This window comes from Trichomonas vaginalis, chromosome V (assembly GCF_026262505.1).
Source record: "Trichomonas vaginalis G3 chromosome V, whole genome shotgun sequence".
NCBI lineage: Eukaryota > Parabasalia > Trichomonadida > Trichomonadidae > Trichomonas > Trichomonas vaginalis.
Window position 1 is genome coordinate 19,636,344 of NC_067207.1, and position 27,409 is coordinate 19,663,752.

Here is a 27,409-nt window from a genome sequence, read left to right on the forward strand (position 1 = left end):
TTTTTTATTTTTATAAAAATGTACAGAATAGATGTTTCAGATTTTTATGACTTCCAAGCATTCAGAAATATGTGTCCATTTCGAGACTATAACAAAGCAGTCGAGAATTTGAAACGTTTAGTCATTTATGTTGACTCTGCCCCAGAATGTTATGTTATGAAAGAATGGGATGTTGTCTTTAACAAACCAAGAGCAACAATAGTTTCAGAACAAGAATGTAGACAGAAACTTAAGAAAATAAAAGTCGTACAAGTTGGCATGAAGATGTTAGATGCTTGGGATATCTTATTGTCAAAGTTAGAAGATTTTTCAGTTCGAGGTATAAAGTTCTATAAACCTTCTCCAAACTTCTATTCTATCTTCACTGGATATAAATATGAACAAGTAGAATGGAAAGAAAATATTATAGAAGCTTGGTTAGACCATGTCAAAGAAATTATATGCAATGGAAACGAAAAGGTTTATGAGTATATCTTATGTTGGTTTGCAAACATCTTACAACATCCAAGTGCTAAAAATGAAACTGCTCTCATTATAATTGGAAAACAAGGAACTGGTAAGAACACATTCTTTACAGATATCTTATGCAAACTGTTAGAAGGTTATTCGAACCCTAATATGACAAACTTAGAAAACATCTGTGGCAAGTTTAACTCCTCAATAGAGAATATGAAACTTATAGTTTGCAATGAACTTCAAAGTATAGATACAACAAAAGTTTTGAACTCAGATGCTTTGAAGAGTCTTATAACAGACAAAGTTGGAGTTGTTGAAAGAAAGTATAAAGACCAAAGAGTTTGTGAAAATGTTGCAAACTTCATTATGGTTTCAAACAATGTTGTTCCGATGAAGTTAGAAAGTTCTGACAGAAGATATGTAGTTGTCAGAACGTCAGATTCTCATATGCAAGATACAGAATATTTTGACGACTTAGCAGAAACTTTGACATCTGACTTTTACAACCACTTGTTCTCATATTTCATGACATTAGATATTTCTAAGTTCAATCCAAGACAAATTCCACATACCGAAGAGAGACAAACATTGTTAGAAGCAAACAAGAGTGTATATGAACTGTTCATAGATGAAACTGACTTTGTGTCATTAGATGAAAGGTCTTTATATGATGAATATAAACAATATTGTCAAGAATATGGTTATATGACAGCGTCTAAACGAACATTCTTGGCAAATGTCAAAAGTCTTTTAGACGTACAGAATGGTGTATATACAAAGAAAAATTTTTATGAGTAAATTTTAAAAAAAATATTTTTTTTATCCGATAGAAAAAGATGGCAAAATTCATCTCAGTAAATAAGTACATGTCAGGACTTAAAGAAGAACTAGACCCATTCACATATTTGAATGTTTACTTCTACCATTTTGAAAAGTCTTCATTCAGCAAAGTTTGGAACATCGAACCAGTTAAGTTTGCTATATTGTGACTAAAAATGGTGCGAAATTTGAAGACTTAGACATAGAAGGTTTGTTAGCAGTCAAAGAAAGTTTTGACAGAAGGTTCTCAAACCTTAAAGAAGGCAAAGCATACAAACTTGTTATACCTTATGAACCAAAGAAAGCAGACGACTATGAATATTATGAGTCTAAGATAGTTGAAGTTCAAGGTAAATTGGGTAAAAAGATTTTAGAGTCTAAGCCAGTGTTTGCTCCTAAAGAGGAAGAGAACATTGACATTGACCCAGAAATGTTCTAAAAATAAAATTTTATTTTTACATGTCAAATTTCTTTTTCTCTGGAACTGGTTCAGGTTCTTTCTTCTCTTCTTCTACTTTCTTTTCTTTCTTTTCTCTCTTCTTCTTTTCTGGTGGAGTTATGTCAAATTTGGCGCAACTATATTTATGTAAAAGTTCTTTGTCCTTTAATAGCTCATCTATTCTGTTTTCTATTTCATCTTCAAGAACAGCGCATGTGTCTTCTTTGCATTCTAAGAACTTTTGTTGGACTTCATCTTTCCAATCGGTGTCATCTCTGTCAACAAGTCTGTCATTGACAAATTTTAAGACTGCTCTTTGTAATGTTTTATGGTTCTTGTCATATTCCCAGAAACAGAACTTTAGAACAAATTCACCTTTCTTGTTTACACTATGTAAGATTTTATGGTCGACAGATGTTTTGCTGTCGAAAAGTTTGTCTCGAATATAGATAGCGAAATCGCTAGACATTTTCTAAAAGATAAAAATTTTAATTTTTCTAAAAATATGTTAGAAAAAAAGTTTGCTGACATTGACAAAAAATTTGAGAATGTTTTAAACAAGAACAAGAGGAAGTTAGAAAATGCTCAGATAAAACCTATACATGACAAGTTCTTATTTGCTCAGAATGGTATAACAGGTCTAATTGCACCACCTGGGTCGGGTAAGACTTTCACTTATCTTAAAATGGCTGCACAACAACAAGAACTAGATGAGAAGAACCCATTCTATGAGTTAGTTGTTATTTGTAGTACTTCTGGTCAATTTGACCAAACCGTCAATTCGTTCAAAGATATTATAAAGAAGTCTAAGTTAGTATGTATAAAAGACTCTGAGTTGTTGGATTGTATAAAGAAGTACCAAAGAAGAGTTTTGAAGTATAATGCTATAAATGAGTATATAAATTCTAAGTTTAAAGACCCAAATGAGGAAATGCAGAGAATATTAGAGAAGAAACACTTCAGAAACAAACAGAAAGAGATAGAATACATTTCGAAGAAATTGCAATCTTACGATTGGAAAACGTACCCTCATAGATGTCTTCTTATCTTAGATGACTTTGCTTCTCATCCTTTGTTAAAGAATAGAGAACAAGACATGTGTCGAATTCTTAAGAAGCTCAGACACTTTAACATCTCAGTCGTAATATGTGTACAGACAGCAAAGAGTTTAAGTAAGGATGTTAAAAGAATACTTACTGACATAATACTTTTCCCCGGATTGTCCGAAGACGATTTCATGGAACTTATGAAAGAGTCCATGGCAGGTAAGTTTGACAGATATGAACTATGGGAGAAGTATAAAGTCATACAAGACCCTCATACTTCTTTCAGAATTCATATCTACGCAAACAAAGTTCAAATTGTAAAAAGTCAATAAAAATAAAGAGTTCATTTACTCTGCTTGTTTGAAGTTGTCAAAATACTCTGTTATTTTTCACGATTTTCATAGAGTTTTGGCGACTGAGTTTTTTTACTTACTCGCTGTTCTTCACTGTTTTCATACGGAATCTCTTCTCTCGGTTTTCCGAGGGAAGCAAGCATATGAGGAAATTCATGAAATTTGGTCATTTTTCAGCAAAAATAATGTTTAGGTGAAGAGGTGAGATCTAACCTGTTTTCTCACCTGTTTTCTCACCTCTTTTTTTCACAACCGTTTTACATGGTAAACGTTATTTTTGGAATTTTGTGAAAACTCAACGGTTTGACACAAGCCCTAAAAATTATTTTACTCAGAATTTTGTGCTGAATTCAGCAAAAATAATGTTTAGGTGAAGTGGTGAGATCTCACCTGTTTTCTCACCTGTTTTCTCACCTCTTTTTTTCACAAGCGTTTTACATGAATTGTACGATGTATATTTGAAATCCTAAACAATTTCGTAGCTTCTATTTCTTCTTTTAGTACATCGAATGTTTTAACGATACCGAAAGTTTCTTTATACTTCTTCTTGACGTCAGATAGAAGGAAATCTTCTGCTGTTGGATAGTTTTTGTTCAGAAATTCTAACATATCCATTTTATCTTCTGCTGGCTTTTCTGCTTCTTTCTTTAAATCTGCATAGTCGTTTCTCATTCTTTCTATCTCTTTGACTGAGTAGTTATATCTCCTCATTGCTGCTTTACATTTAGAACATTGCGGGTTCATTTTTGCGTTATATTCTGAAACCTTACCTGCTAAAACAACTAAAGCGTCAATTGCTCTCTTCATCTCAAACATAGCGGGTCTTATTTGTTCATTCCATACCTTACCTCTTCTATCTTCATCTCTTATTTCCCAAACACATTCTGCAACTAACGAAACAAAGTTGTCGTAGGTCTTAAACTCCCCCGATTTATATATGTCAGAAACATTCTTATATACCATGTCGCAATCTTTGTCCATAACCTTATGGTTGCAATGAAATCCTAGAAACTCATAGTTTACCTTTCGTATGAACTTCTTTATTTCTACTGAGTCAGTTGCTTTGACTTCTATTTCGTCGAATTCAGGAATAGTGAGTTTTTGTTGTTGGATTTCAGGTAGTTTAGGTAAATGGTCAATAATGTCCTGCATTTCATAAAGATACTGTTCATTTTCTTCATTCTGTGCGGTACAGTCTAAATTACTTGTTAAAAATTCCTGCTTTATCTTCTGGATTTTTGTTTCGAAAGTATATGAAGAAGGAATGAAGTTTTTCATCTCTACTAACATTGACGTAGGATTCATAACAAACGAGTTTGGTGCTGTAGTTGTTTGTATTGCTGTTGTGCCGATTGTTGAAATCATATCTTTTATACAAAATAAAAAAATAAAAAAAATAAAACTAACTTTATTTTTTATTTCGGGAAAATTCATGAAAATTCAAGAGGGTAGAAATGAGGGTAGAAAACAGGTTAGATCTAACCTTCTACCCGACATTCTCGTCAAATACAAAAAAATGACACTTTTTCATTAGATAACTGTTATTTTTTGACGAAGTGAAGGTTAACACTTCGTCAAAAAAATCCCTGAAATCATATCTTACATACAAAAAAATACAAAAAAATGACACTTTTTCATTAGATAACTGTTATTTTTTGACGAAGTGAAGACTAACACTTCGTCAAAAAAATCCCTGAAATCATGTCTTTACATACAAAATAAAAAAATAAAACTAACTTTATTTTTTCTATCTTAAGGAAATTCATGACAAATTCAAGAGGTGAAAAAAGAGGTGAAAAAACAGGTGAGATCTCACCACTTCACCTAAACATTATTTTTGGTCATTTACACTCATTACGAAGAAGTCATGACAAAACATTTACGAAGAAGTCATGACAAATTCAAGAGGTGAAAAAAGAGGTGAAAAAACAGGTGAGATCTAACCATCTACCCGACATTCTCGTCAAATACAAAAAAATGAAAAAGTGTCATTTTTTTCATGTCAGAAGACTCGAAGGTGCAACACTTCCAAAATACCGACGAACTCAGAAGAGCAGCATGGCAGTATCTTCTTGACAACTTCTTTGAGTTCTCCAGGTACACCTTGGAAAATGCTGAAGAACTCCGACACAGAGAATTTGGAGAAATTGCACTCCAATACTACCTTGACAAACAAAGGGTAAACAAAGGGTAAAATAAGACTAAAAACTTAACGTTTAAAAAGTGACATTTTTATGAGCTCCGAGTCACCGAGAAAACTTGGTCAGATGTTAGCAGCTTACTTCCCTGAGGAGGATGGAAGCGTTACATACGTAAGGTTCAAAAACAACGAACCTGGAATTGCGTACAAAATTCGCAATTACATGACCATGGAAGAGTACGAAAGGTTCCTACAAGAGAAACCAGCTCTAAACAACTCAGAAAAGAAAGAATAAAAAGTTTAACTCGTAATTGTTTATTTTTTTTACTTGTATGGGCAAGCTGCAAGAATGAAGTCGACTATCTCAGTCTTTGTTTTGACGAGCTGGACGGCTCTTGCGAGTACGTCTGTTTTGCGGTCTCCAGCTGGTGTCTGACCTTCGTAATTGCGCATGTTCTTGAGAGCTCCAACTGTAAATGATTGTAGGATGAAGAGTCTCTCAGACTGCTTGAGGTAGTCTTCACGGTCACGAACCGAATCTGTGGTACGAGTCGAATTGGTCGACCTTAGGGAAGAGACTGAAAGCCTGTCATCTTCCATAGGGGCTGTGGCATAATCTTTGCGTAAGCGGTTCAGACCTTCTTCGAACTCTTGGTCTCTCTTCGATTTGGATTGAGATTGGAATTGCTGGGGTGGAGCTTGCTGGAACATCCAAGGGTTGGGGAAGTAAGGCATAGGCTGAGGAGGGTAGTTCGGGAAGCCTTGTGGTGGGTAGTAACCTTGAGGTGGAAATTGGTAGTAAATCGGAGGTACTTGCTGGAACTGAGGTTGCTGAGGAGACTGTTGTGGTTCTTTAGGTTCCTCTGGTTTGGGAATGGACTGGGTTGGTGGGACGTCGGACATTCGTTTGTGGCTTCACCGTCGGACCACAACGATAAAAATCTCTGCTACTAGCAGTACTGCTACTGACAGTAGCAGTACTTTTACTGACAGTAGCAGTACTTTTTCTGACAGTAGCAGTACTTTTACTGACAGTAGCAGTACTTTTACTGACAGTAGCAGTACTTTATCGTCGAAAACCCTCTCAAATTTTCCTTTTTACTGACAGTAGCAGTACTTTTTCTGACAGTAGCAGTACTTTTACTGACAGTAGCAGTACTTTTACTGACAGTAGCAGTACTTTATCGTCGAAAACCCTCTCAAATTTTCCTTTTTACTGACAGTAGCAGTACTTTTACTGACAGTAGCAGTACTTTTACTGACAGTAGCAGTACTTTTACTGACAGTAGCATACTTTTACTGACAGTAGCAGTACTTTTTCTGACAGTAGCAGTACTTTTTCTGACAGTAGCAATGGTCGAGGTCGAACCTACCGACGAGGCAATTTACCTAATTGAAATTAACGAGCTTGTTAAAGACTTCCTCAGGCAGAATGTAAAAGGCAAGCTTGTTAACGGTTGGATAACGGGAAGGGCTGCCTTGAATCTCGAGACTTCGACTGGAATTCCAATTCAAATACAGACGGGACAGCCTACGACGACATAAAGCAAGCAAAGAAAGAAGCTCTTCTCAAGTTCTTTGCAAAGCGTCCTTGGATACAACTTCCAAACAGAGAGAACCCTTTCCCAAGAATGAACCAAATTCTCAGGGGTCTCCTTCATTCTCGGGTCAGCCGTTCTACATAACCTGTGAAGGCGACATCCAACCAGTTCAGTAAACCTTAACGTTTAGAGTAAAAACATTTTTTCATTTTTTGAATGAAGCAAGTTAAATTCGTCCACACCAATCTCAATGGACCGATGAAGAGTTTCAAGCCATAGTTGAAGACGTTGAGAACGACATAGACGGCGAACTTGAAGGAGCTCAAATCACAATTGCAACCAAAATTGCAGAGTCAAGGAACAGATAGCTCCACTTAAAGCTACCAAAGCTACTCTTGACCTCATGGATAGTTACCGTTTAGATGTCAAGAGTGGAATAAGACAATTAAAATTAAAACTTCTAAACTACGAAGCTATACTCCAAAAGTTAGCAGAAATGAGAAGACTTTACCAGAGCTACTTACATGTAAGGGACTTACCTTCAAGCAGTCCGACCAAAGATGAATTTGTTGACATTGTCCCAATTTTGTCCGAAAGTCAGCTCAGATGTTTCGAACTGCTCCCAACATATCCGGAATATGAACGTTTGCCTGAACTCTTCCGCAATCTCAAAAAACGTTTTTTGGTTCTCATGTTCCAAACTTTTATCGGAAGAGACAACAAACGTTCAGAAGAAGAACAAGATATTATTTTAAACTTGTTGTATGACTTAACCGTCATAACAAGCTTTTTGAAGTAAAACCGTCATTCTCAAACCACTTCATTTTTTCGATGTCCGAACAAGCACCGAAGCCAAACTCAATGGAAGATGTCCTTTCAAGGTTGCCAGACAAGCGCCCAGTTCAAATTCAAATTGCCCAATTGAACGCTCATCTGTCAAACACCATTAAGACTCTCCAAAGTAGTCTTATGGAAGAGATAACCAATCTCAAAGTCGAAGTCCTCACGAACCAAGCTTCCAATAAGAAAGTCCTGAACGATTTCGCGGAAACCTTGCGCCAATACAACATAGAGAACCAAAACCTTGCCCGACTCATCTACCGTTTCTTCGAAGAGATTGACACCATCTGGAAGGTACTCGGAAAGGACAGAACCTCCAACACCGTAATTCGTGAGTACCAAATTGAAGAAGGAATTGTCGAGGAAGAAGAGGAAGAAGAGGAAGAAGAAGAAGAGAAACACGAAGAAGAGGAAGTTTGGGCAACCCTTGTTGCCGATGACGCTTACGAAATTTCCCAACCCTACCCATACAAAATCCGCAACAGGGAGACCGGCAAGGTTCTTACCCCAGTCCTCAACAACTTGGGACACTTGAACCTTAACCTTCGGAATTACGGTTCAATTTCCATGGGAAGGCTTGTCGGTATGCAATGGGTTCCAAATCCAGACAAGAAGACGAGGGTCAGACACATTGACGGTGACAAGCTCAACAACCGTAAGGAGAACCTCGAGTGGTTCTAAGAGTAAAAAAATTTTATTTTAGGGGGAAACCCCAAGTAAATTTAGGTGTTTATTTGGATAAGTATGTTAAATTAAGGGTAATTTGCAAAATTAGTTCCCGACCTTTGAATTGGGCTCTTTCTTTATCCCAGTTGCGTAGGAGGTCGTCCCAGAGGAGTTGGTAGAATTGCCAATCCAAGGACGATTTGTCCTCCCAGGCATTGAGGATGTACTGCTCGTAGAGTTTCATGACCTCTGCCTTGCACCAGACACCCTCTCCCTTGGAACGTAAGGCTTCTTCGAAGTGCTCGAATGCGATTGGCTGCTTGACCATCCGAAATGACACTTTTTGTCCGTTTGGTCAATGTTCGTGTCTCGTGCCATAGTCGACGAAAATACAGACAAACAGGTTATATATGAGTTTGAGACCAAGAATGGTGTAACTCGACCTGTCCGATTCAAAGACTCCGAGGGCGACCATGAAATTAAACGGAAATTAGCTAGGAAGGAATATAAAAATTTTTTACTTCATGCAATGTTTTATTTCTGTGCCGTCTTCAAGTATACCCCAATACTTACGCTTGGAGAGGACATGAACTTCGGTGAAAATTTTGTCCAATTTGAATCGACCCATCTTTTCACCGACTAAACCCATTTCAATGAGTTTGTTATAGCCTTCTTCGTTCGTCATGAGTGCGTCAATGTTCTCATAGTAAACCACAACTTTCGATTTGACTTCGGAGAAGAATTTGTTGTAGTTGTCAAGGACTGCTTTTGCGAACTGAGGGTAAGACCAATGTTCGACAATAGGTTTTAATGTGGTTACTAAGCCACTTTGACCTTGAGTGAATTCGTACTTCAAAACAAAAGGAGAAACCTTTCAACAAAGTTGTCGACCTTCTCATAATGTTTACTCTTCATCTCTTGAGGTTTCTTAATGGAATATCCCCATGTCGAATTCATAAGCAATTTGAGTGTCATTGCAAGTTTGGGGTTTGAAGCTTTCCTAATATCATACAGTTGTTGTATGACTTTTCCAACTGTATAGTTCCTTCCCGGGAACTCACCATCTTCGTTTGGAATTCCAGTCGGAATATATTGGACAAACCTCATGTATGCAGCGTTAAGGTCGACATAGTATATCTTTTCGTTTGAGTCGAACTTGTCGCAACCAATTGGTCCAGTTTGTGGAAATTCAAGTGAGTCTCTTATCTTCTGAGAAACTTCTCCTGTTATCTCATAAACATCGTCGAAGCAACCTGTTTCATATAAAACCTTCTGACCTAACTCAGATGCTCTCCAATACAATTTGACGTCAATTGGATGTCTCAATGGAAGTTTGTTTATAGCATCTTGAAGTTCTTGCAACCTCATTGGAAGTTCTTCTGGTTCAGGTTGGTATCCGAACAATCCAACCCCTTGTGGAACTGTGTACTTCTTTTGTACTAGAACTTTGTCTGGAACAACTTTTGGTCTTGCTAACAATGAAAGTTTGTTTCGTCTTTTGGTACAAAACTTTCTGTCAGCTTGTCATCTGGAATTGGTTCCAACAAACCTTTCTCGAAAAGAATGTTTACAGCTCTGACAATGTTGCACTTGCCTTTTCCGAACAATGGGTTTGTAAGACTTTCGTTCAACATGAAGTGGTTGTGGACAATTACAATCTTCAACCATGGTAAATTGAACTCAACAACATAGTCGTCATGTGAAGAACCTTTAGCTGTAGGTATGTTGACTCGGATATTGACATTTGCCAACGGTGCAATTTTTGCCCAATTGACCTCTGAGAATGTACCTTGTCTTCACACATGACTCAAGATACTTCATCTTCTCATCTGTAACAAGACCAGAGTTCCTGAGACATGTAAGAATACAAGGTTCATTGACAATTGTTTCAATTGAATTGTAAATTCCATACCTTGTCAAGTCAATGTCAGACTTATTTATGAACGGGAAGTATCCAGCATGTTGTCTGACTGCTTGAGGGTTAGGTTGGTACCATTCGAACTTGACACTTGCAATTCCTTCAATTGCATTCAAAATGTCTGAGTCGGAGTCAACCATTTGTTCTCTCTTTGTAGTCTTGAAAGCGTCAAGAAGTTTTGCGGCTGTTTGTCATTGCCATGTGCATAGTAAATGTGACCATCCAAATCTGTTATGGTCAATCTGAGATTGTGTCCTTTCTTATTTCCGTCTTGTATTGGCAGCAAGTACACCCATGAAGCCTTCTTTGTTCTTTCCTTCGTCAAAGTTTACTGTAAAGGTTCGACCAGATGTAATTTGACTTCTAACTTCACGATACTTTTCATATGCATATCTTGTTCTTTCCATGGGAGCATGACCATCCTCTGCACTACCTTTTTTCCTTCTCAAAGGATGCAATTGTTCGTCATGTTTCCAGTAGAATCTGGCAAAGCCGTCGTGTCCTTCAACTTGAGGTTCACTAACATCGAAAGGCATGTCCATAAGACGTTCTTCTTCTAACCTCTCTAGTCTGTTTGGATAATTGGCACGTGCTGTTTCCAAATCCATTTCGTAGCGAAGACCAGACAATTTGTCATAGACTTTTATGGGTCTTCCCTTCCTATATTTAAAATTCTTCGAAACTCTCCAACCATATCTTTGCAACTCTGCTTTTATTCTAGCAGATTTTCTATCCATTCTATATGGGGGCATTTTTATAAAAATAAAAAAATATTTTTTTCTTTACTTTACATAACCGCCTGCTGCCATAAGTCTTTGACGCCAACCCATACCAGCTAATGAAGGTTGACTTGGTTTAGTTTAAACTAAACTTTGGTTTTGGTTTATCTTCAGTTTTTGGTTTTTCTTCTTCTATCGGTTTTTCGTCACTTTTCGGTTCCTCTGACTTTACTTCACTTGCAGGAACAGTTGTGTCGTCAACATCTTCATAAATATCATATGCCATTTGTTTTTGTTTTCCTTTCAACTTTTTGTGTTTGTTGTAAAGTTTAGAATATTTCGACTCTAAGTCAATGAGATGTTCTATAATGAACTGTTGGTCAGTGAAGTAAACTTTTCCATCTGTTGTCTCGAAAGCTCCTTCAGACTTCAATATTTTATTTGTGAGAGTCTGTTTCTTTTTTGAGATACTAGCCGTTCCATTTTTATGAAAAGTGACTTTGTAGTTAGGGTTTGTATTTCCAGACCTGGCACTTTCTATTATTGAATTTTTCTCTTCATCTGTAAGTTCTTTGACAGGTTTTGACAATGGTTCTGAACTTTTTGTTTGTGGTGTCAAATCTACCGTTTCAACTTCTTCGGTCATTTCATCTCAGTAAAAAATTTTAGTTTGGTTTGTTTTCAACTGGTTGTTGTTGTTTTTTTAAGTCGGTCTAAAACTTCCTGAGGTATAGGAAGAACTTGACAAACACGTGGTGTAACTGCTGGAAGCCGACAAATCCATCTTGAACCCATTTGTCTCAATGCTGTATTGTTCATTTCATCTCAGTAAAAAACTTTACATTCCCCACGTTTGAGGCGGTTGAGGTTGGTTATTGTTTACCCATTGTTGTGCATGGTTATATCCTCTGTTAAAGAATCTTTCACCTTGGTCCATATAGTGTCCTGCTTGGTTATAGTAGTCATTTGCTTTGTTATAATAGTTTCCTGCTTGTCTTCCTACATTGTCCATCCATCCTTGAACTTTTCCTCTTGTTTCAGGATTTGGAATAAGATTTGTTGCATCTCGTGCTACATCCCAACCTTTCTGTACAGTTTGTATAATAGGTTGTGCTTTCTCTTTAAGTATACCTAATGTACTCAAAATCTTCCTTCCAACTCCAAATACACCTCTGGCTATTGTTCCCACTGCGGGCAAAAATCTGGATGCAACTCCTGCTAATGCGCCAAATAAACCCATTTCTTATAGGATAAAAAATGACGAATCCAAACAAGGACCCCTATGTTTCTAAAGCGACAAAGAAAGCACTCATGTAAAAATCTTTAGTTCAACACCAAATGCTTGGTTTATGGATATCTTGGAAAACATTCCGAGAGTTAGAAAGATGGACCACCATACTGGTTAATATTTGTTGGTCAAAACACAAGATACTGTGAAGCCATACCATTATGGTCCAAAAATATTTTAGATACTGCTTTGACAATATTCGTTGACAAATACCATCCAACAAAACTGACATCTGACTGTGAAAGTTCTTTCAAATCAGATGATATTAAAAACTATCTGCGTTCAAAAAATGTAAACCAATATTTCATTGTCGACCAAAACCATTCTGCTCTTGGTGTCATTGACGGTTGTATAAAAATGTTAAGAGACTTAAACCAACCACAAGGTGGTGAAGCAAATGAAATGTCATATGACGACAAATATAGACACTTCTCCATGGCAAAGATGAGACAAGTTTTAAATATTTACAATACCTGTAAACAAAAAGGTTTGGGAAACCACTCCCCCGAAGAAATGAAAAACAACCCTGACTTAGAGAAAGACTATATATTTAATAATTTAGTCAAAAGAGACAAACAAGAAAGAATGCCGGGCTTCAAACTTCAGAAAGGTGACAAAGTAAAAATAGAAATACCTAAACGCGACCCATATGAAAATACTATTGACTATGACAACAATGGGAACCCGACAGGTACTCACATTCGTGTTCGTAAAAATAGAAGAAAGTATACAAGAGAATATTATGAAGTTTTAGGCAAACATGGCAAAATGTACACACTGCAAGCAGAAGATAAAACTACTATTGTCAGACCTCGTTTCAAACTTGTCAAAGTTCAAGGTGGTATACTTTCAAAGACAGTTCCTAACAAATATAAGACAACTCCTGACGAATATGCTAAAGAAGTTGAAAATGACGACTAAGCATTCTATACCATGCGTAAACTGTCATGTAAGGTGGCATGTATTCTTTACTTTGTCCCGTTGTTTGCGTATATCCTGAAACGTGATGTGTATGGTTTCCTCCTCCCTCAGTGTTACTCCAGTAACAATTTATAGCAAACTTAACGTTGTCTTTAACATCATATCCTTTACCTTTTGTCATTCCTGACCAATCCCAATATCTATGCTTATGCCAACCTGCTTGAGATGTACTTAAATCTATGTAGTGACTGTGTGCAGGTAAATTTTCACCTGAAATCGTTTTACTTCCACCTGTTTCCTTTGAAGAGTTTGCACAATACAAAAACCTGTCGACTATTTGAGTCCAAGTTCCAAAACCCAGAACTGTTTCTGGTCTGGTAGAGTTCATTGACGTATAAATAGAGCCTATAGGATATAATGTTTGAAGTATTTCTGTCTTTAATGTTTGAAGCTCTGTTTTGTCTGCTTTCTTATCTAACATTGCGGGTAGTTCATATGCTTCAAAGTTTCTGGCATGATCTTCGAAATTCCTGCAACTCTTATCTAAATTGTTAAGAGTATCTTTTACGCTTGTACTCGGATTCTCTAAAGGTGCACTTGAACCAAGGTCAAAGTTCAGTATTATGTCGTCTGCTCTAACAGTAGTGAAGGATTTATGTGTATGGTTCTTGTCTGCTTTACTGTCTAATGTAGCTTGAAGTTCATTTATATCGGAGATGTTGTGTTTATGAGATTTCAAAACTTTGTTCATTGCTTCGAGTTCATCTTTGTCAGCTTTACTTGACATTTTATTGTCAACATATGTTTTGTCTGCTAGTTCAGGATGAGTATGTTCTTTTGTTGCATAAGCATTGTTAGCTCTTTCTTCTTCTTTTGCTATTGCATCGTCTACATATTCTTTGTCAGCTTTGTTGTCAACATCTGCTTTCAAAAGAAGTTCATTTATAGGTTTCTCGTTTAAAGTTCCTTTTGTTGGATTTATACAGACAGTATTGTTCTTCTTGTCTTGAAACAGAAACTCATCTGTTAAAGGGTTTAATGTCAGTTTTAAGTTTCCTTCTTTCAATGACTCAGATATCTTAGAATAGTTTGAAAAGTTTGTTGTGTTCTTATTTAGAGCTTGCATAATGAGTTGTCGGTTGTGTTGTATTTCTCTTATGGAAGCATATCTTTCGACATTTTTATTCTAGATAAAATATGCTTTCAATAGAAAAAGAAAATTCAAGAGTTGCTACAACTAAACCATTAGATGAACTTTTTACTAATGTCGGTCAAAAGTTTGAGACAGAGACGTAAAGCATGAAGGCTATCGTTTTGACTACCCATTAAGATGGCTAAGAGACCATCTGTCACAAAAGCTATTGGCTTTCGTAGAATGAAGTTCATTTCAGAAGCCATACATGGTTTTCCCATTTACGGTCGGTTTTGAAGTTCGATACTATAACAAAGAAAAACGTATGTATGAGAAATTTGAACAGGGAAAACTTTTACAAGTTAGTTTGCTTGTAAACTTAGAAACAACTCTTCAAGCTTTTCAAGAAAAAATAAACGATATCTATATCGAATATGCAAAACAGTATAACATTGACGAAGGAGAATACCATCTCGATATTATTTATGACAGGAAAATGCAACTGTTAAAATCAATAGAATAGAAGACCTTGGAGAAAACGTTTATATTTCTACAAAATATAACAACTTGCATGGTATAGATTTATGAGGATGTTAAATCAGCCTGCAGCATATCCAGTACACCCAGACTTTTATGAAGTCGAAAACCCTAATGGAACATATGAAATGTTTTCGACCAAGATGCTATTATTGTTCATGCTTCATTTTCTGGCGCCAAAACTCTTTCTTATGCTTGGCAAATGACTTTTACGAAAAACCTACAAAGTTATACGAACCACAAGTGGAAGTATTTCAGACTTTCAAGTATGGTTTACTACAGATGGAAGAAAAAGAATAATTCCATTATACCATGCGTTTTACTTAGAACTTAGTTTCATATACAACTACTATCGAACGGTAAAAATATAATTTTTTAATACGGTTGAGGTGTTGGATTTGGTTGCCAACTAGACTGTGTTGCAGGTTCAGGCTGTTGTATAACAGGAGCTTGTTCTTCTGGTTCAGGGTCTTTAGGTATAATACCAACAAACTGACCTACCCTTTTACCAATATTTTTGACACCGTTCCAAATTCCTCTTCCTACGGTTTTTATTCCATTCCATATACCTCTTCCAACATTTCGAAAGAAGTTTCCAATACTACTGAAGAAACCCATTTTACTATATGTAAAAATCTAATGTCCGCCTAGTCTCTTACGTTTCCTGTTGAGTTCCATAGCATTCTTTAACTGGAGCTCATACATTCTGTTTCTCCTCTGGTAGAAAACATATTCTGGGTCAACTCCTGTGTTCGCGTCATCTGCATAAAGTTGTTTATATCCCACTTCAGGGTTTGTATAAAACTCTTTCCATCTCATATTTGCATACCATGGTGGCAAACCTAACGCAGCGTCATTTGACATGGCAGTTTGCATTTGTACATCTGTTGGCACTTGACCATAGTTTGCCATTGCAGTTTGTATTCTAACTTCATTTGGAATATTCTCTGGGTTTGGTTGTCCAGGTTGCTGTGCATTCGCTAAGTTCTGTGCGTCCATTTAATATTAGATAAAAATATCTCTTACGAGTACATATGCTGAACATTTGCAGGCATTGGTTCATCTTCATATTCTCTGTACTTTTCTGCCACGTCAAATAAATAAATGACACAATGGAAAAAACCTAAAACAAGTAGTCCTATTTCAAACCACATTTACTTACTAATAAAATTTCTTTATTGTGACACTTTCTCCAGTTTATAGGACCTCTCTCATATTCTATCTTGTCATATCTAAACTCATAGTCATGTATGTCCTCTAACCATCTCATAACGGTTTCCAAACCACTTTTATCGGATGTAAAGTAAAAGCATGGATGGTTATGTATAACGTCTAAAGTTTCTAAAGAGTCTCTCAAAGTCCAGTCTACTTGGTATTGAAAATCCCATGTGTTAAAGAACGGCGGGTCCACTATAAAGAAAACATTTTCCTTGTCTTTATATTTTTCATACAACTCTGTCCAATGACATCTTACAAACTCTATACCCTCAATATATTTTTCTATGTTCTCTTTGAAAACATTTGTATAGTTAAGATATAAAACTTTTGACATAAGTGTTTCAATGTCATGAACTCTTATAGCACCACTATATAATAGTCTAGCAGATATACTATTCCAGTCTATATATTCTGCTTTTTTCAAAACCTCTCTCACAATATTTTTGTTATCTAATGGTATACGTTCCATCTTACCTATAGGTATCTTTTCTTTTAACTCTTTCAATATATTGTTTGTGTCTGGAATATGTTTGAGACGGTCCATATAGTTGTCGAAGTCATTGCATATAATCTTTGAGTCAGGAAATACGGTATGACATAAATGGGATATATAGAAACTTCCACCGAACAAATCTACAAATGTTAGACCATTCGGTAGTTTCTTAAGTTCTCTCAATATAATATCTTTACATCTACTCTTATTTCCAAAAAACGGTAACGGTGGTTTTGTAAAATTCATTTATATATAATAATAAAAATGTTTTTACCCGAAAAGTGATAGAAAAGTGACAAAGCATGAAAACATATATAATTTGTGAAAAGTGAAACAAAAAAGTGTCACCGGCTGGTCGGCTGGGGTTCGGTCCTCCTCTTGGGTCTTGGGCAAAATTTCTTAGGGGCTAGAAGGGGCGCAGCCCCTGGAAGCCCCACTTACCTGACCTATATTCATAAAGATTTTCCAAAAATATGATACCGCAAAATTAAAAAAGTGACGTCTTGAGTGGAGTCAAAGGTCGAAATTGCTAGCTAAATGTTTTTTTAGCGAAATTGCGTATTGTACGTTTTTTTCGCAAAACGAAACCCTTATTCAAAAGCATTTATGCATGAATGACTAAAATGTTATTATTTCTATATTTTTATTATGCAAACGTTATTTTTATAATTTTGTGGGAAAAGCCGTTGCAAAAGTTATAGTTCACATGTTTCTTATATTATTTGCACAAGCATTTTCCGAAATTCAAGTGATCAGTGGATGCACAGAAGAGAATACGTTTTCCAATGATGGTTTTTTATATTCAAGGACTTATACTGTAAATGCAAATGAAGTAAGATGTGCTAAAGGTTCCTATTTTATTAAAGCAAATCAAGATTTTATTGTTACATATAAATTTATTGATGAAAATCTCGGCATAGAAACATCAGAAGAAACAATTGAGAACTCTTACCTCATTGTGTCGAGTACAAAATGGCCATATTTCAAGATAGCAGCAAAAGATTCAAGTCAACAACTCAAAGTTACATTAACTTATGTTACTGGCTCAACATCAGATGGAAATAATTATACTTGGGGAATTTTCTCGACATTTAATTCATTTGTCAGGGTATTCCATATTGGACCGACACAGTGTATTAATTTTTACTCAGTTAATCAGAATCTTACTTATTACACAGTGATTTTTGGTGATTCTAGAGGGGAAACTAGAGGATCTGGAGGTCCATCTACTAGAAGTGGAACAATTTATCATTACGAATTGATGAATAATTTCCAAGATACTAATATTATTTTCAAATGTGAAATTGACCCTGTTTACCAACCAGATGTTGATAAAGAACTGCTATACGATGAAAAAATTACTTACATTCTGCCAAATAATGGTGTGTTTATGCTTGATGATTTAATTCAATACACAAACCAAAACAAAGAAAGAGTTTTTATAGACTTGCCAAGTGAATTTGCAGTTTGCAAAGAATTTTTTGCTCCTTCAAGCTTACATCCTAAAAGTCAATTTTTAGATGTCAAAGAAGGAGGCGGTAATTGTACAGCTGGCAATTTTATATATAAAAGCTTTGATTCATTTACAGTCTCTGTATTTAATCACTCAGCTAATAATGATTTCAAGACATATGACAATCCCTTTAGTGTGGTAAGTGGAGATATTTATAATGTAATTAAATGTTCTTCTCCTTATAAATGTTCAATTCAAATAATTCCAATTCCTGAACCTATTTATGGAAATAATCATGTTAATCGAACATTTTTCACAACAATGTCTGATCTCACATTTAAGCAAAAAATTATCACAATGAACGATAAAAATGACTCTTTCATATTTATTGCACACAATACTTCCGACATTGTTTTAAATGTAAAAGGGAAAAATTTTCGAACTAATATTTACAAGAAAAACGGTGCTTTCACTACAGATCCATCCGCCAATAATGATCAAACAATACTTGTAATTCCTTATATACTTGACAATAGCAAAGATCAAGAGATAACATTAACAATAACGATTAAAAAAGCTACATCTAACTACAATTTAGACAAAACTTATTTTCGAGATAGTGTATTCTATGAGATTGCAGGTGGTGTGCAATCAGAAGATGAATTAAAAAGAAACAAACCTGAAATAGATAGTGGCGGTCTATCAGGTGGTGCAATCGCAGGAATAGTAATTGCTATTATTCTGGTTGTTGCAATTGTATCCGTTCTAGTATGGTTTTTCATCTTTAGAAAGAAATCAGAAAAGAATGGCACAGAAGCAGGGGATAACATCTAATTTCTAAATAGCATTTCAATATTCCATTTTTCTAAAAACTTTACGTTTTTTATTTATATTTTTTTCTTTTTGTATTTCGACTTCAATGGTACTCTTGGCATGGTTTTCGTGCGATATTTTGGTGTGATCGTTCAGTAGAAGGTTTTTCTTTTCTTCCATGTGCTGCAATAAAAAATTTCTACAGAGAATTTTAGTAAGTTATTGTTCTTTTACATAATTTTCGAGTAAATCAAACATACTAATATTTTAATTCTGATTTAAAAATCTTCTGATTATAAAAATGTTACCTCATTTGATTTTCAATTAATTTCCAAAAGTTAATAAACTATTTAATTATTTTACTTTTTAATGAATAAAACAAACATGTTATACATCATTCTAATTCACAAGTTCATTGGATTTTTAATTATAGAAAATATCCCTTAATTTCGTTCAGATTTATGAACTCTTTTTATCATTGTTTATGCATTTAATTTCCAATAAACAATATGTAGAAAATCAATTTTTTTATGAAGTTGAGGGAAAAAAAAGAGAATATAAGGAAAAAATGCATACAAATCATGGAGAGTTTTACAAACAAATTATAAAGCTAAGATAATAGTTGTCATGCTCAGAGTCAGTTTCCGATTTCTTTGAAATAGACAAATTATCGCTTAAAAATCTTTAAATATATCGTTCAACTATTGAATAATCTATTTATGTTCCAATTATAAGTTAACCCCATGTATGAGAAACTGTCAAAATTTTTAGAAAAATTTTGATTGAAGTTTTAGTAATTAATATCAATTTAGTTTAATAAGTGTTTGAAAATAGTTAATTGAAATTTGAGAGTATTTCAACGCTCGAAATATATTTCATAAATCCTTTAATTATATGTTAAGACTCTTTATTTTTATAAAATTCACAATTTGATTTTTTGATAGTGATTCAATTCATTTTGAATGTTTCTTTCTCAGATAATCTTTCCTATGCTTCATACAAGTGATGCCTCTTCATTCAATGATCATCTTTTTTATCTTCACTGTTCAGGATCGGACTGGAATACTTTTTATCCAGATTCGAGTTATTCTTATTATGTTGATACGGGCTCAAATGTTGTTTCATACAGCGGAAACACGTTTGTCGAAAATGCTGTTTTTTGGAATTTCGTCACAGATGGGTGTATAAATATTCAAGCAAGTTGTAGTGTTTTGATTTTAAAATGTGTATTTGAAAATTCAAATACTCAGAACTCAAAAGGTGGCGGATCGATCTTTCAATCTGGAGGACAAAATATTCAATCTCACGTTTGCAGTTACAAAAGTTCAGAACCAGAATATAATGGTTGGGGTGGTCACTCATATGTTGAAACAGATGACTCAACTGCGATGAAAAGTTTCGTTCTTGATTCCACGATCACTCTTTCATCTGGTTATTATAATGCCGTTATGATGGATTATGGAACCTCGTTAATTTCATCCTCTAATATATCTAGATGTAATTTCCAAAACAATGCAGCATATGGTATTGACTATATTAAAAACACAAGTGTTGTTGAATATTCTTCAATTTCAAATTGTACATCAGGTAGTTTATGCATTGGAATTCATATTGGTAATTCTGGATTAGTCAATTCATGCATTTTTATCGGCAATTCTGTAAATGATGGAGGTTCTGTCATAAGGTTTGATACTGATGTCTCAACATGCAAGAATTCGATCATTCAATATAACACAGTGAATAATATATTCTCAGGTATTTCCTATATTATTAACTGCAATTTATCTCCCAATAACTGTTTAAATAATAACTTTGCTTCAAATGACAATAAAAGTTTAACCCTTGAGTTGGATTTATTTTCAACAATGAATTGTCAGGCAGAGTATATTCCTAGTGAAACTACTCTGGTAAGTTCAAAACAATTTTTAAACACGAGTGGCAAAACTCGTGAGCAACATATTAGATATATTGTATTCCTTGGTTTTTCTTGTTCTTGAAGTAAATTTTGTTGTGTAAATGTTTTTGCGTTTATAAATGGTTTAAGAATTTATATTTTTAGATATCAATTAATAGTTTTGCTCAGAATGCCATCATATCTAGATAACAATTTGATTATTGTATTTCTCCTGTTGATCATATGTTTAAATGCTGATTCTAAGCTATAATAGAGTTGACATCATTTAGAAAAAAAATATTAGTGGAAGCATCAGGATTGGTAATGGAATGAATAGAAATTGATAAATTCGGATATTTTCACAGTATATCTTAGTTCCAATCCCATAATCATCAATGAAATTGTGAAATTTCCCCTCCCAGATTATTATTCAGAAACTGTTAATCTATGTTTTTACATAAAATTATACAGTTATTATAAAAATACACTTAACTATGTTATCTGAAAAACTAATATTGATTGTTTGAAATTTCTCGTTATATCATATTTGTGCATGTATGATATATCTTATTTGATTTCAGCAATTTATTCTTCAAAATGTTCTAATATGAAAATTATTTTATTATAAAACTAGTTTTATACTAAAATTAATATTGGATATCACATAGGATTGTTGATTTTAGGGTTAAAAAGTAATTTTAGTATTCCGGAAGATTTACTCGATTGTGTCACTTTTCAAGGTTAATCTGATAGTTTATATAATTACTAATAACTAATGTTGCAATGTTTATGAATATTTCAATTAAGAATTTGAATGGGTAGTGAATAACTATTGTTCTCTGGTGTTTCAGTGGATCAAATATCAAGCGAATTATTTACGGTGACTTAAATATTTTTGACAAGTATAAAATCATATTCAAATATTTGAGCCATCCTTTACAATTCTTTTCAATTAAGATTATTATAAGTAATAATTTTAAATTTATGATCTCGTATTTAAAAGGAATAATCCGACAAAAGTCAAATTCAATATATTGAAAAACTGAGCAGATAAGAATATTTATGTACTATATTTAAAGTATAGAATCATAATATATCAATTAAAAGTCATGATGTAAGGATTCAATATCATTCAAAAATTGAATACATTTCACTGTAAGATTTAAATCAACATTTCAAAGTTATTCATGAAAAATATAGACACAAAGCCAAACTTTGATGCTCATCTCTCAGAATCTGAGATGAAAATGGCTGAAAAGCTTGTACCTCTTCATCAAGCAAAAATTCACATTGCAATTCGTGCAGATTTCTCAATTGACGATGTAGTCTACCAACAAGGAGTAATCTGTCTTTCAGAACACATGATGACATTTAGAAGGAAGAGAATGATGGGAAAGGCATTTCATCATGCTCTAGAACTTCATTTATTCTCAATTGTAAAAATGAAAACGCTTTCAGATTACTTTATAGTTATATTAACTGATGAAAATGAAATTAAAATATATACACCAGAAGGTATACGTCTTGCAAGGACAATTTTACGTGATTATCTCCTTTCATCTTCATTAATCCCTCCGAGTAGGAGATTTGAGTTCAAACCACATGACGGAAACTTATTCCCACCATTTAATCCTGCCATATCCCCATCTCAAGCGTTTCAATTCACATATAACGCTTTTTGTTCTTATCTCGACTGTTCTTATCAACACGAAGTTGTCCGCTTCTACCATAAGAACCTGACCAGGAATACAGGTATTATTAACCTAAATCAGCTTCCTATCCAGTTAATGGAAACAAATATTCGTTTGTCGATGGATTTGTCTCCATTCTTCAACGCACTGAAGTACTGTTCATACATATTTGGCATTTGCTGCACAAATATCACTCATCCTGACTTATTCGAAGCAATTGCTCCTCTGATCGAGATAAACTGCAATTTGCACATTCTTTCCATTGAGAATTGCAATATTGCAAGTGGTGTCGGCGAATTGGCCCAAGCAATTGCCAATAATCCAGATATAAAAATTTCATACTTTGATTTATCTGGAAATCCGTTTGCAGATGCTACACCTCTTATGGGTGTTTTCGCCGCTTACCCACATGATGTTTTCTTCCTTGATTTTGGAAATTGCAACTTATCTTCCTCTGCAACCGAAATGTTGATGAATGCGATAAGGAGCAACGAACATCTATGGAAATTAGGCTATTTCCATATCCCTTACGCCAAAATCAACGACAAATCCGCTCAAATTTTCAAAGATCACCTCAGATCTTTAAGCCAGAATGGAATTCATTCACTCCACTCCATAGATTTCGGTGGAATACAGTCAGGAGTCCATCATATCCTTGAAGGACTCGTTGCATACCCACAACCTGTTGATACTTTGAGAATTAACGATTCAAAGATCAAACCGAACTCATTTAACGCATTGATCTCGTTGATAAGGAACTCTGACTTCCTTTCAGAGCTGAATATCAGCGGTTCCAGTCTCAAAATCGAACAAATTGTCCAGATCATCAAGACAATACAAGAAAACAGGAGCATGAAAAAGTTTACCTTGTATATCGGTGGTCTTAAGATCAATGGCCCGAATCTCGAAACAGTTCTTAACCAAATGAAGAAAACTGCGACAATTTGGGTCGGATTGGGCCTTGAAAATAACGGTTTGGAAGTGGCCGATGTAGAATTACTTAACCGAAAACTTCCAAAGTTTACAAACCTTTCAAAACTCGAACTTGCAGATAATTTCCATCATTTACAGAAAGGAATCGGAGATGCCCTTGCCAAACTATCAGAGCTCGAGTCATTGAAGTACTTAGGAATCAAAGGCTGCAAATCCAATGGAATGGAAACCGAAATAATTCCAATTCTTAGATCTCTCAGATCCAACACGAAAATAACCACTCTTGACATCAGTTTTAATTATTCCAGACAGGAAGGACTCGAAGCCATCGCAGAATTGATCAGAAAGAACAATTCTATCAAACAATTATTTATTGATGGAAACAGACCTAAAACCATTGATCCAATCATCGATGTCATGGATGCAATTAAGCTAAACAACACTATTTTGAACTGCCCGATACCAAATGACGACATTTACAAAGCAATTGCCAAAAAGAAGTCGAAAGAAAGGGCAAGATTGGAATATGTCATTGCGCAGCACCAAAATGATGATTACATCAAGTTATTGACCAACCAAGTTAATAATAACGTAACATCTTTTATGAATTTGAAGAATGTTCCTGAATTGGATGCAATGATTGAAGAATTGACTGGTCAATTGGCTGAAGAGCTCCAATCCCTTCAATTAACAATGCATTCCGCAAATTGCGAGTTAATTGGTCTAAATCTTCCATTCAAAGCTGAAACAGACCATGATCAGAATGGAGGAACAGTTGTTGATGTCGATACTGAAGCTGCTGACACTTACGGAACGAAAGAAGCGAAGAGACAAGTCATTGAACAGGTGAGTGAAGACGTGAGTAACCTGCAGATGTTATATACGAAAACGATAAAAACAGTTTGATAGAAAAGTGACAACTTTACGTGTCACAAATAGAAAAAGTGACATTTTATTCGTAATATTAAAATGAATCATCATAATCTTCTTCATAAGGGTCTTCATAATCTTCTTGATATTCTTCTTCATAATTTACTTCGTATTCTTCTTCTTCATTACTATCTTCTTCTATTTCAACCGGATTCGCCTTATTTTCTTCTTCTTCAACTTCCTCGCCTTCTTTTTCCCATTCATCTTCTTCGATTCCTTGGAGCTCTGGCATCTCATTGGCCATAATTGAACCTGGAAGAAAATCTTGAGAGACTCCATCCACAATCCATTTTGCCGGCATTCCCCTCTTCCAAATTGGAAGTTTCTTCCACATTTCAGATGGGCTATAGTGAATTTTTTTTCCATTCACATAATGAGTTGGTAATGCTAGATGAGGTTTAGCATTATAGTACTCAACCCATTGTTGAATCTTTGCCCATGACAACTCTCTGCTCTCTATGTTAGGCCACAAGCGCTCGATTTTCCCATTTTGGTATGGGCAATGGGGGACAATATATACATTATTGATCCCCGAACCCTCATAGCTTTTAGGAACTCGCCTTTATTCTCGCCGCCATTATCGGACCAAATTGTATGTGGTGGTCCATAACGGGCTATTGCTCTCTTAATTACTTTCACTGTTTGGCTAGCATGTTTTGACGAAAGATGCTGCCATTCTATGATGAGCCTTGTGCAGTCATCAATCACAGCATAAAGAATCTGACTTCTCTTTTTGCCAAGAAAGTGGATATCAACGTGCCATATTTGGTTAGGAAAGGCAGCTAAGTATCTTGTCTTTCCTTTTGGCCGATAGGGTCCCCTTGGACGTGCCAAGCCTAGCTCTCTAAAAGCTCTTTCTACCATATGTCTTGAGGGGGGATGTGGAAGAGGGTTTGTAAGATATTTAATGTTCCTCAGCTCAGATGGAAATGATAATGGAGACTCTTCAATCATAAGTCCGGAAGGAATTGTGGAAGAAATTTGATTCAGGGGCTTAAAACGTTCAATAGCGGAGAACCATGCTTGGGTAGGCGTTGGCTGTGGAACAATACCCGTCTTCATGTCCAAAAATGCCTCAAAATGAGATTTGGCATATTCGATATCTTTATTTATTTGGTTATAGGCGGAGATTATTCCAAGATGGGTGAGGCTGAGGCTGAGTATTGGCAGAGAGCTGTTGCTGTGGGGGAGTGTTGGCAGAGAGTTGTTGCTGTGCCGAGGTGTTGGCAGAGAGTTGGCGTTGAAGAGGAGTGTTGGCAGAGAGTTGTTGCTGTGGAAGAGAGTTGGCAGAGAGCTGGCGTTGTGTCTGGGTGTTGGCAGAGAGTTGTTGCTGTGCCGAGGTGTTGGCAGAGAGTTGGCGTTGAAGAGGAGTGTTGGCAGAGAGTTGTTGCTGTGGAAGAGAGTTGGCAGAGAGCTGGCGTTGTGTCTGGGTGTTGGCAGAGAGTTGTTGCTGTGCCGAGGTGTTGGCAGAGAGCTGGCGTTGAAGATGAGTGTTGGCAGAGAGCTGGCGTTGAAGATGAGTGTTGGCAGAGAGTTGGCGTTGAAGAGGAGTGTTGGCAGAGAGTTGTTGCTGTGGAAGAGAGTTGGCAGAGAGCTGGCGTTGTGGGGAGTGTTGGCAGAGAGTTGTTGCTGTGCCAAGGTGTTGGCAGAGAGTTGTTGCTGTGCCGAAGTGTTGGCAGATAGCTGGCGTTGAAGATGAGTGTTGGCAGAGAGTTGGCGTTGAAGAGGAGTGTTGGCAGAGAGTTGTTGCTGTGGAAGAGAGTTGGCAGAGAGCTGGCGTTGTGTCTGGGTGTTGGCAGAGAGTTGTTGCTGTGCCAAGGTGTTGGCAGAGAGTTGTTGCTGTGCCGAGGTGTTGGCAGATAGCTGGCGTTGAAGATGAGTGTTGGCAGAGAGTTGGCGTTGAAGAGGAGTGTTGGCAGAGAGTTGTTGCTGTGGAAGAGAGTTGGCAGAGAGCTGGCGTTGTGTCTGGGTGTTGGCAGAGAGTTGTTGCTGTGCCGAGGTGTTGGCAGAGAGCTGGCGTTGAAGATGAGTGTTGGCAGAGAGCTGGCGTTGAAGATGAGTGTTGGCAGAGAGTTGGCGTTGAAGAGGAGTGTTGGCAGAGAGTTGTTGCTGTGGAAGAGAGTTGGCAGAGAGCTGGCGTTGTGGGGGAGTGTTGGCAGAGAGTTGTTGCTGTGCCAAGGTGTTGGCAGAGAGTTGTTGCTGTGCCGAAGTGTTGGCAGATAGCTGGCGTTGAAGATGAGTGTTGGCAGAGAGTTGGCGTTGAAGAGGAGTGTTGGCAGAGAGTTGTTGCTGTGGAAGAGAGTTGGCAGAGAGCTGGCGTTGTGTCTGGGTGTTGGCAGAGAGTTGTTGCTGTGCCGAGGTGTTGGCAGAGAGCTGGCGTTGAAGATGAGTGTTGGCAGAGAGCTGGCGTTGAAGATGAGTGTTGGCAGAGAGTTGGCGTTGAAGAGGAGTGTTGGCAGAGAGTTGTTGCTGTGGAAGAGAGTTGGCAGAGAGCTGGCGTTGTGGGGGAGTGTTGGCAGAGAGTTGTTGCTGTGCCAAGGTGTTGGCAGAGAGTTGTTGCTGTGCCGAGGTGTTGGCAGATAGCTGGCGTTGAAGATGAGTGTTGGCAGAGAGTTGGCGTTGAAGAGGAGTGTTGGCAGAGAGTTGTTGCTGTGGAAGAGAGTTGGCAGAGAGCTGGCGTTGTGGGGGAGTGTTGGCAGAGAGTTGTTGCTGTGCCAAGGTGTTGGCAGAGAGTTGTTGCTGTGCCGAAGTGTTGGCAGATAGCTGGCGCTGAAGAGGGGTGTTGGCAGAGAACTGGCGTTGAAGATGAGTGTTGGCAGAGAGCTGGCGTTGTGTCTGGGTGTTGGCACAGAGTTGTTGCTGTGCCTAGGTGTTGGCAGAGAGCTGGCGTTGAAGATGAGTGTTGGCAGAGAGTTGGCGTTGAAGATGAGTGTTGGCAGAGAGTTGGCGTTGAAGAGGAGTGTTGGCAGAGAGTTGTTGCTGTGGAAGAGAGTTGGCAGAGAGTTGTTGCTGTGGAAGAGAGTTGGTAGAGAGCTGGCGTTGTGGGGGAGTGTTGGCAGAGAGCTGGCGTTGTGTCTGGGTGTTGGCAGAGAGTTGTTGCTGTGGAAGAGAGTTGGCAGAGAGCTGGCGTTGTGTCTGGGTGTTGGCAGAGAGTTGTTGCTGTGGAAGA

At 36.5% G+C, this 27,409-nt stretch overlaps 12 protein-coding genes and 3 pseudogenes across 15 annotated transcripts, besides 3 other annotated features; 6 read left to right on the plus strand and 9 right to left on the minus strand.

Moving 5' to 3' along the window:
• Window positions 1–14,140: part of a mobile genetic element that runs on past the window's edge.
• On the plus strand, window positions 19–1,254 carry TVAGG3_0366550 (uncharacterized protein; the record flags this gene model as incomplete). The annotated part of the gene is made up of 1 exon (XM_051231589.1): window positions 19–1,254. The coding sequence occupies one exon, from the start codon at window positions 19–21 to the stop codon at window positions 1,252–1,254; it is 1,236 nt and encodes a 411-aa protein (XP_051101319.1).
• Window positions 1,731–2,183, minus strand: TVAGG3_0366560 (uncharacterized protein; the record flags this gene model as incomplete). The annotated part of the gene is made up of 1 exon (XM_051231590.1): window positions 1,731–2,183. One exon carries the CDS (start codon window positions 2,181–2,183, stop codon window positions 1,731–1,733), a length of 453 nt encoding a protein of 150 aa, XP_051101320.1.
• On the plus strand, window positions 2,646–3,092 carry TVAGG3_0366570 (protein of unknown function, DUF4106 family; the record flags this gene model as incomplete). Its single annotated transcript, XM_051231591.1, has 1 exon — window positions 2,646–3,092. The coding sequence occupies one exon, from the start codon at window positions 2,646–2,648 to the stop codon at window positions 3,090–3,092; it is 447 nt and encodes a 148-aa protein (XP_051101321.1).
• Window positions 3,537–4,478, minus strand: TVAGG3_0366580 (organellar and viral DNA polymerase type B; the record flags this gene model as incomplete). The annotated part of the gene is made up of 1 exon (XM_051231592.1): window positions 3,537–4,478. One exon carries the CDS (start codon window positions 4,476–4,478, stop codon window positions 3,537–3,539), a length of 942 nt encoding a protein of 313 aa, XP_051101322.1.
• On the plus strand, window positions 5,348–5,548 carry TVAGG3_0366590 (uncharacterized protein; the record flags this gene model as incomplete). Its single annotated transcript, XM_051231593.1, has 1 exon — window positions 5,348–5,548. The coding sequence occupies one exon, from the start codon at window positions 5,348–5,350 to the stop codon at window positions 5,546–5,548; it is 201 nt and encodes a 66-aa protein (XP_051101323.1).
• Window positions 5,578–6,156, minus strand: TVAGG3_0366600 (uncharacterized protein; the record flags this gene model as incomplete). Its single annotated transcript, XM_051231594.1, has 1 exon — window positions 5,578–6,156. One exon carries the CDS (start codon window positions 6,154–6,156, stop codon window positions 5,578–5,580), a length of 579 nt encoding a protein of 192 aa, XP_051101324.1.
• Window positions 7,626–8,315, plus strand: TVAGG3_0366610 (HNH endonuclease family; the record flags this gene model as incomplete). Its single annotated transcript, XM_051231595.1, has 1 exon — window positions 7,626–8,315. The coding sequence occupies one exon, from the start codon at window positions 7,626–7,628 to the stop codon at window positions 8,313–8,315; it is 690 nt and encodes a 229-aa protein (XP_051101325.1).
• On the minus strand, window positions 8,365–8,628 carry TVAGG3_0366620 (uncharacterized protein; the record flags this gene model as incomplete). Its single annotated transcript, XM_051231596.1, has 1 exon — window positions 8,365–8,628. The coding sequence occupies one exon, from the start codon at window positions 8,626–8,628 to the stop codon at window positions 8,365–8,367; it is 264 nt and encodes an 87-aa protein (XP_051101326.1).
• TVAGG3_0366630 lies at window positions 10,103–10,955 on the minus strand (annotated as a pseudogene). The gene has a single exon. A coding segment is annotated over exon 1 (853 nt).
• Window positions 11,001–11,583, minus strand: TVAGG3_0366640 (annotated as a pseudogene). The gene has a single exon. A coding segment is annotated over exon 1 (583 nt).
• Window positions 11,776–12,177, minus strand: TVAGG3_0366650 (uncharacterized protein; the record flags this gene model as incomplete). The annotated part of the gene is made up of 1 exon (XM_051231597.1): window positions 11,776–12,177. One exon carries the CDS (start codon window positions 12,175–12,177, stop codon window positions 11,776–11,778), a length of 402 nt encoding a protein of 133 aa, XP_051101327.1.
• Window positions 14,141–15,190: 1,050 nt separating the features above from the next.
• Window positions 15,191–15,433, minus strand: TVAGG3_0366660 (serine threonine-protein phosphatase family; the record flags this gene model as incomplete). The annotated part of the gene is made up of 1 exon (XM_051231598.1): window positions 15,191–15,433. One exon carries the CDS (start codon window positions 15,431–15,433, stop codon window positions 15,191–15,193), a length of 243 nt encoding a protein of 80 aa, XP_051101328.1.
• An 18-nt stretch (window positions 15,434–15,451) lies between these two features.
• On the minus strand, window positions 15,452–15,814 carry TVAGG3_0366670 (uncharacterized protein; the record flags this gene model as incomplete). The annotated part of the gene is made up of 1 exon (XM_051231599.1): window positions 15,452–15,814. The coding sequence occupies one exon, from the start codon at window positions 15,812–15,814 to the stop codon at window positions 15,452–15,454; it is 363 nt and encodes a 120-aa protein (XP_051101329.1).
• A 1,418-nt stretch (window positions 15,815–17,232) lies between these two features.
• TVAGG3_0366680 (glycoprotein 38 family) lies at window positions 17,233–18,813 on the plus strand (the record flags this gene model as incomplete). Its single annotated transcript, XM_001324092.1, has 1 exon — window positions 17,233–18,813. The coding sequence occupies one exon, from the start codon at window positions 17,233–17,235 to the stop codon at window positions 18,811–18,813; it is 1,581 nt and encodes a 526-aa protein (XP_001324127.1).
• A 5,370-nt stretch (window positions 18,814–24,183) lies between these two features.
• Window positions 24,184–24,250: a mobile genetic element.
• Window positions 24,251–24,274: 24 nt separating this feature from the next.
• Window positions 24,275–25,294: a mobile genetic element.
• Window positions 25,295–25,882: 588 nt separating this feature from the next.
• Window positions 25,883–27,269, plus strand: TVAGG3_0366710 (annotated as a pseudogene). The gene has a single exon. A coding segment is annotated over exon 1 (1,387 nt).
• Window positions 27,270–27,409: the final 140 nt, after the last annotated feature.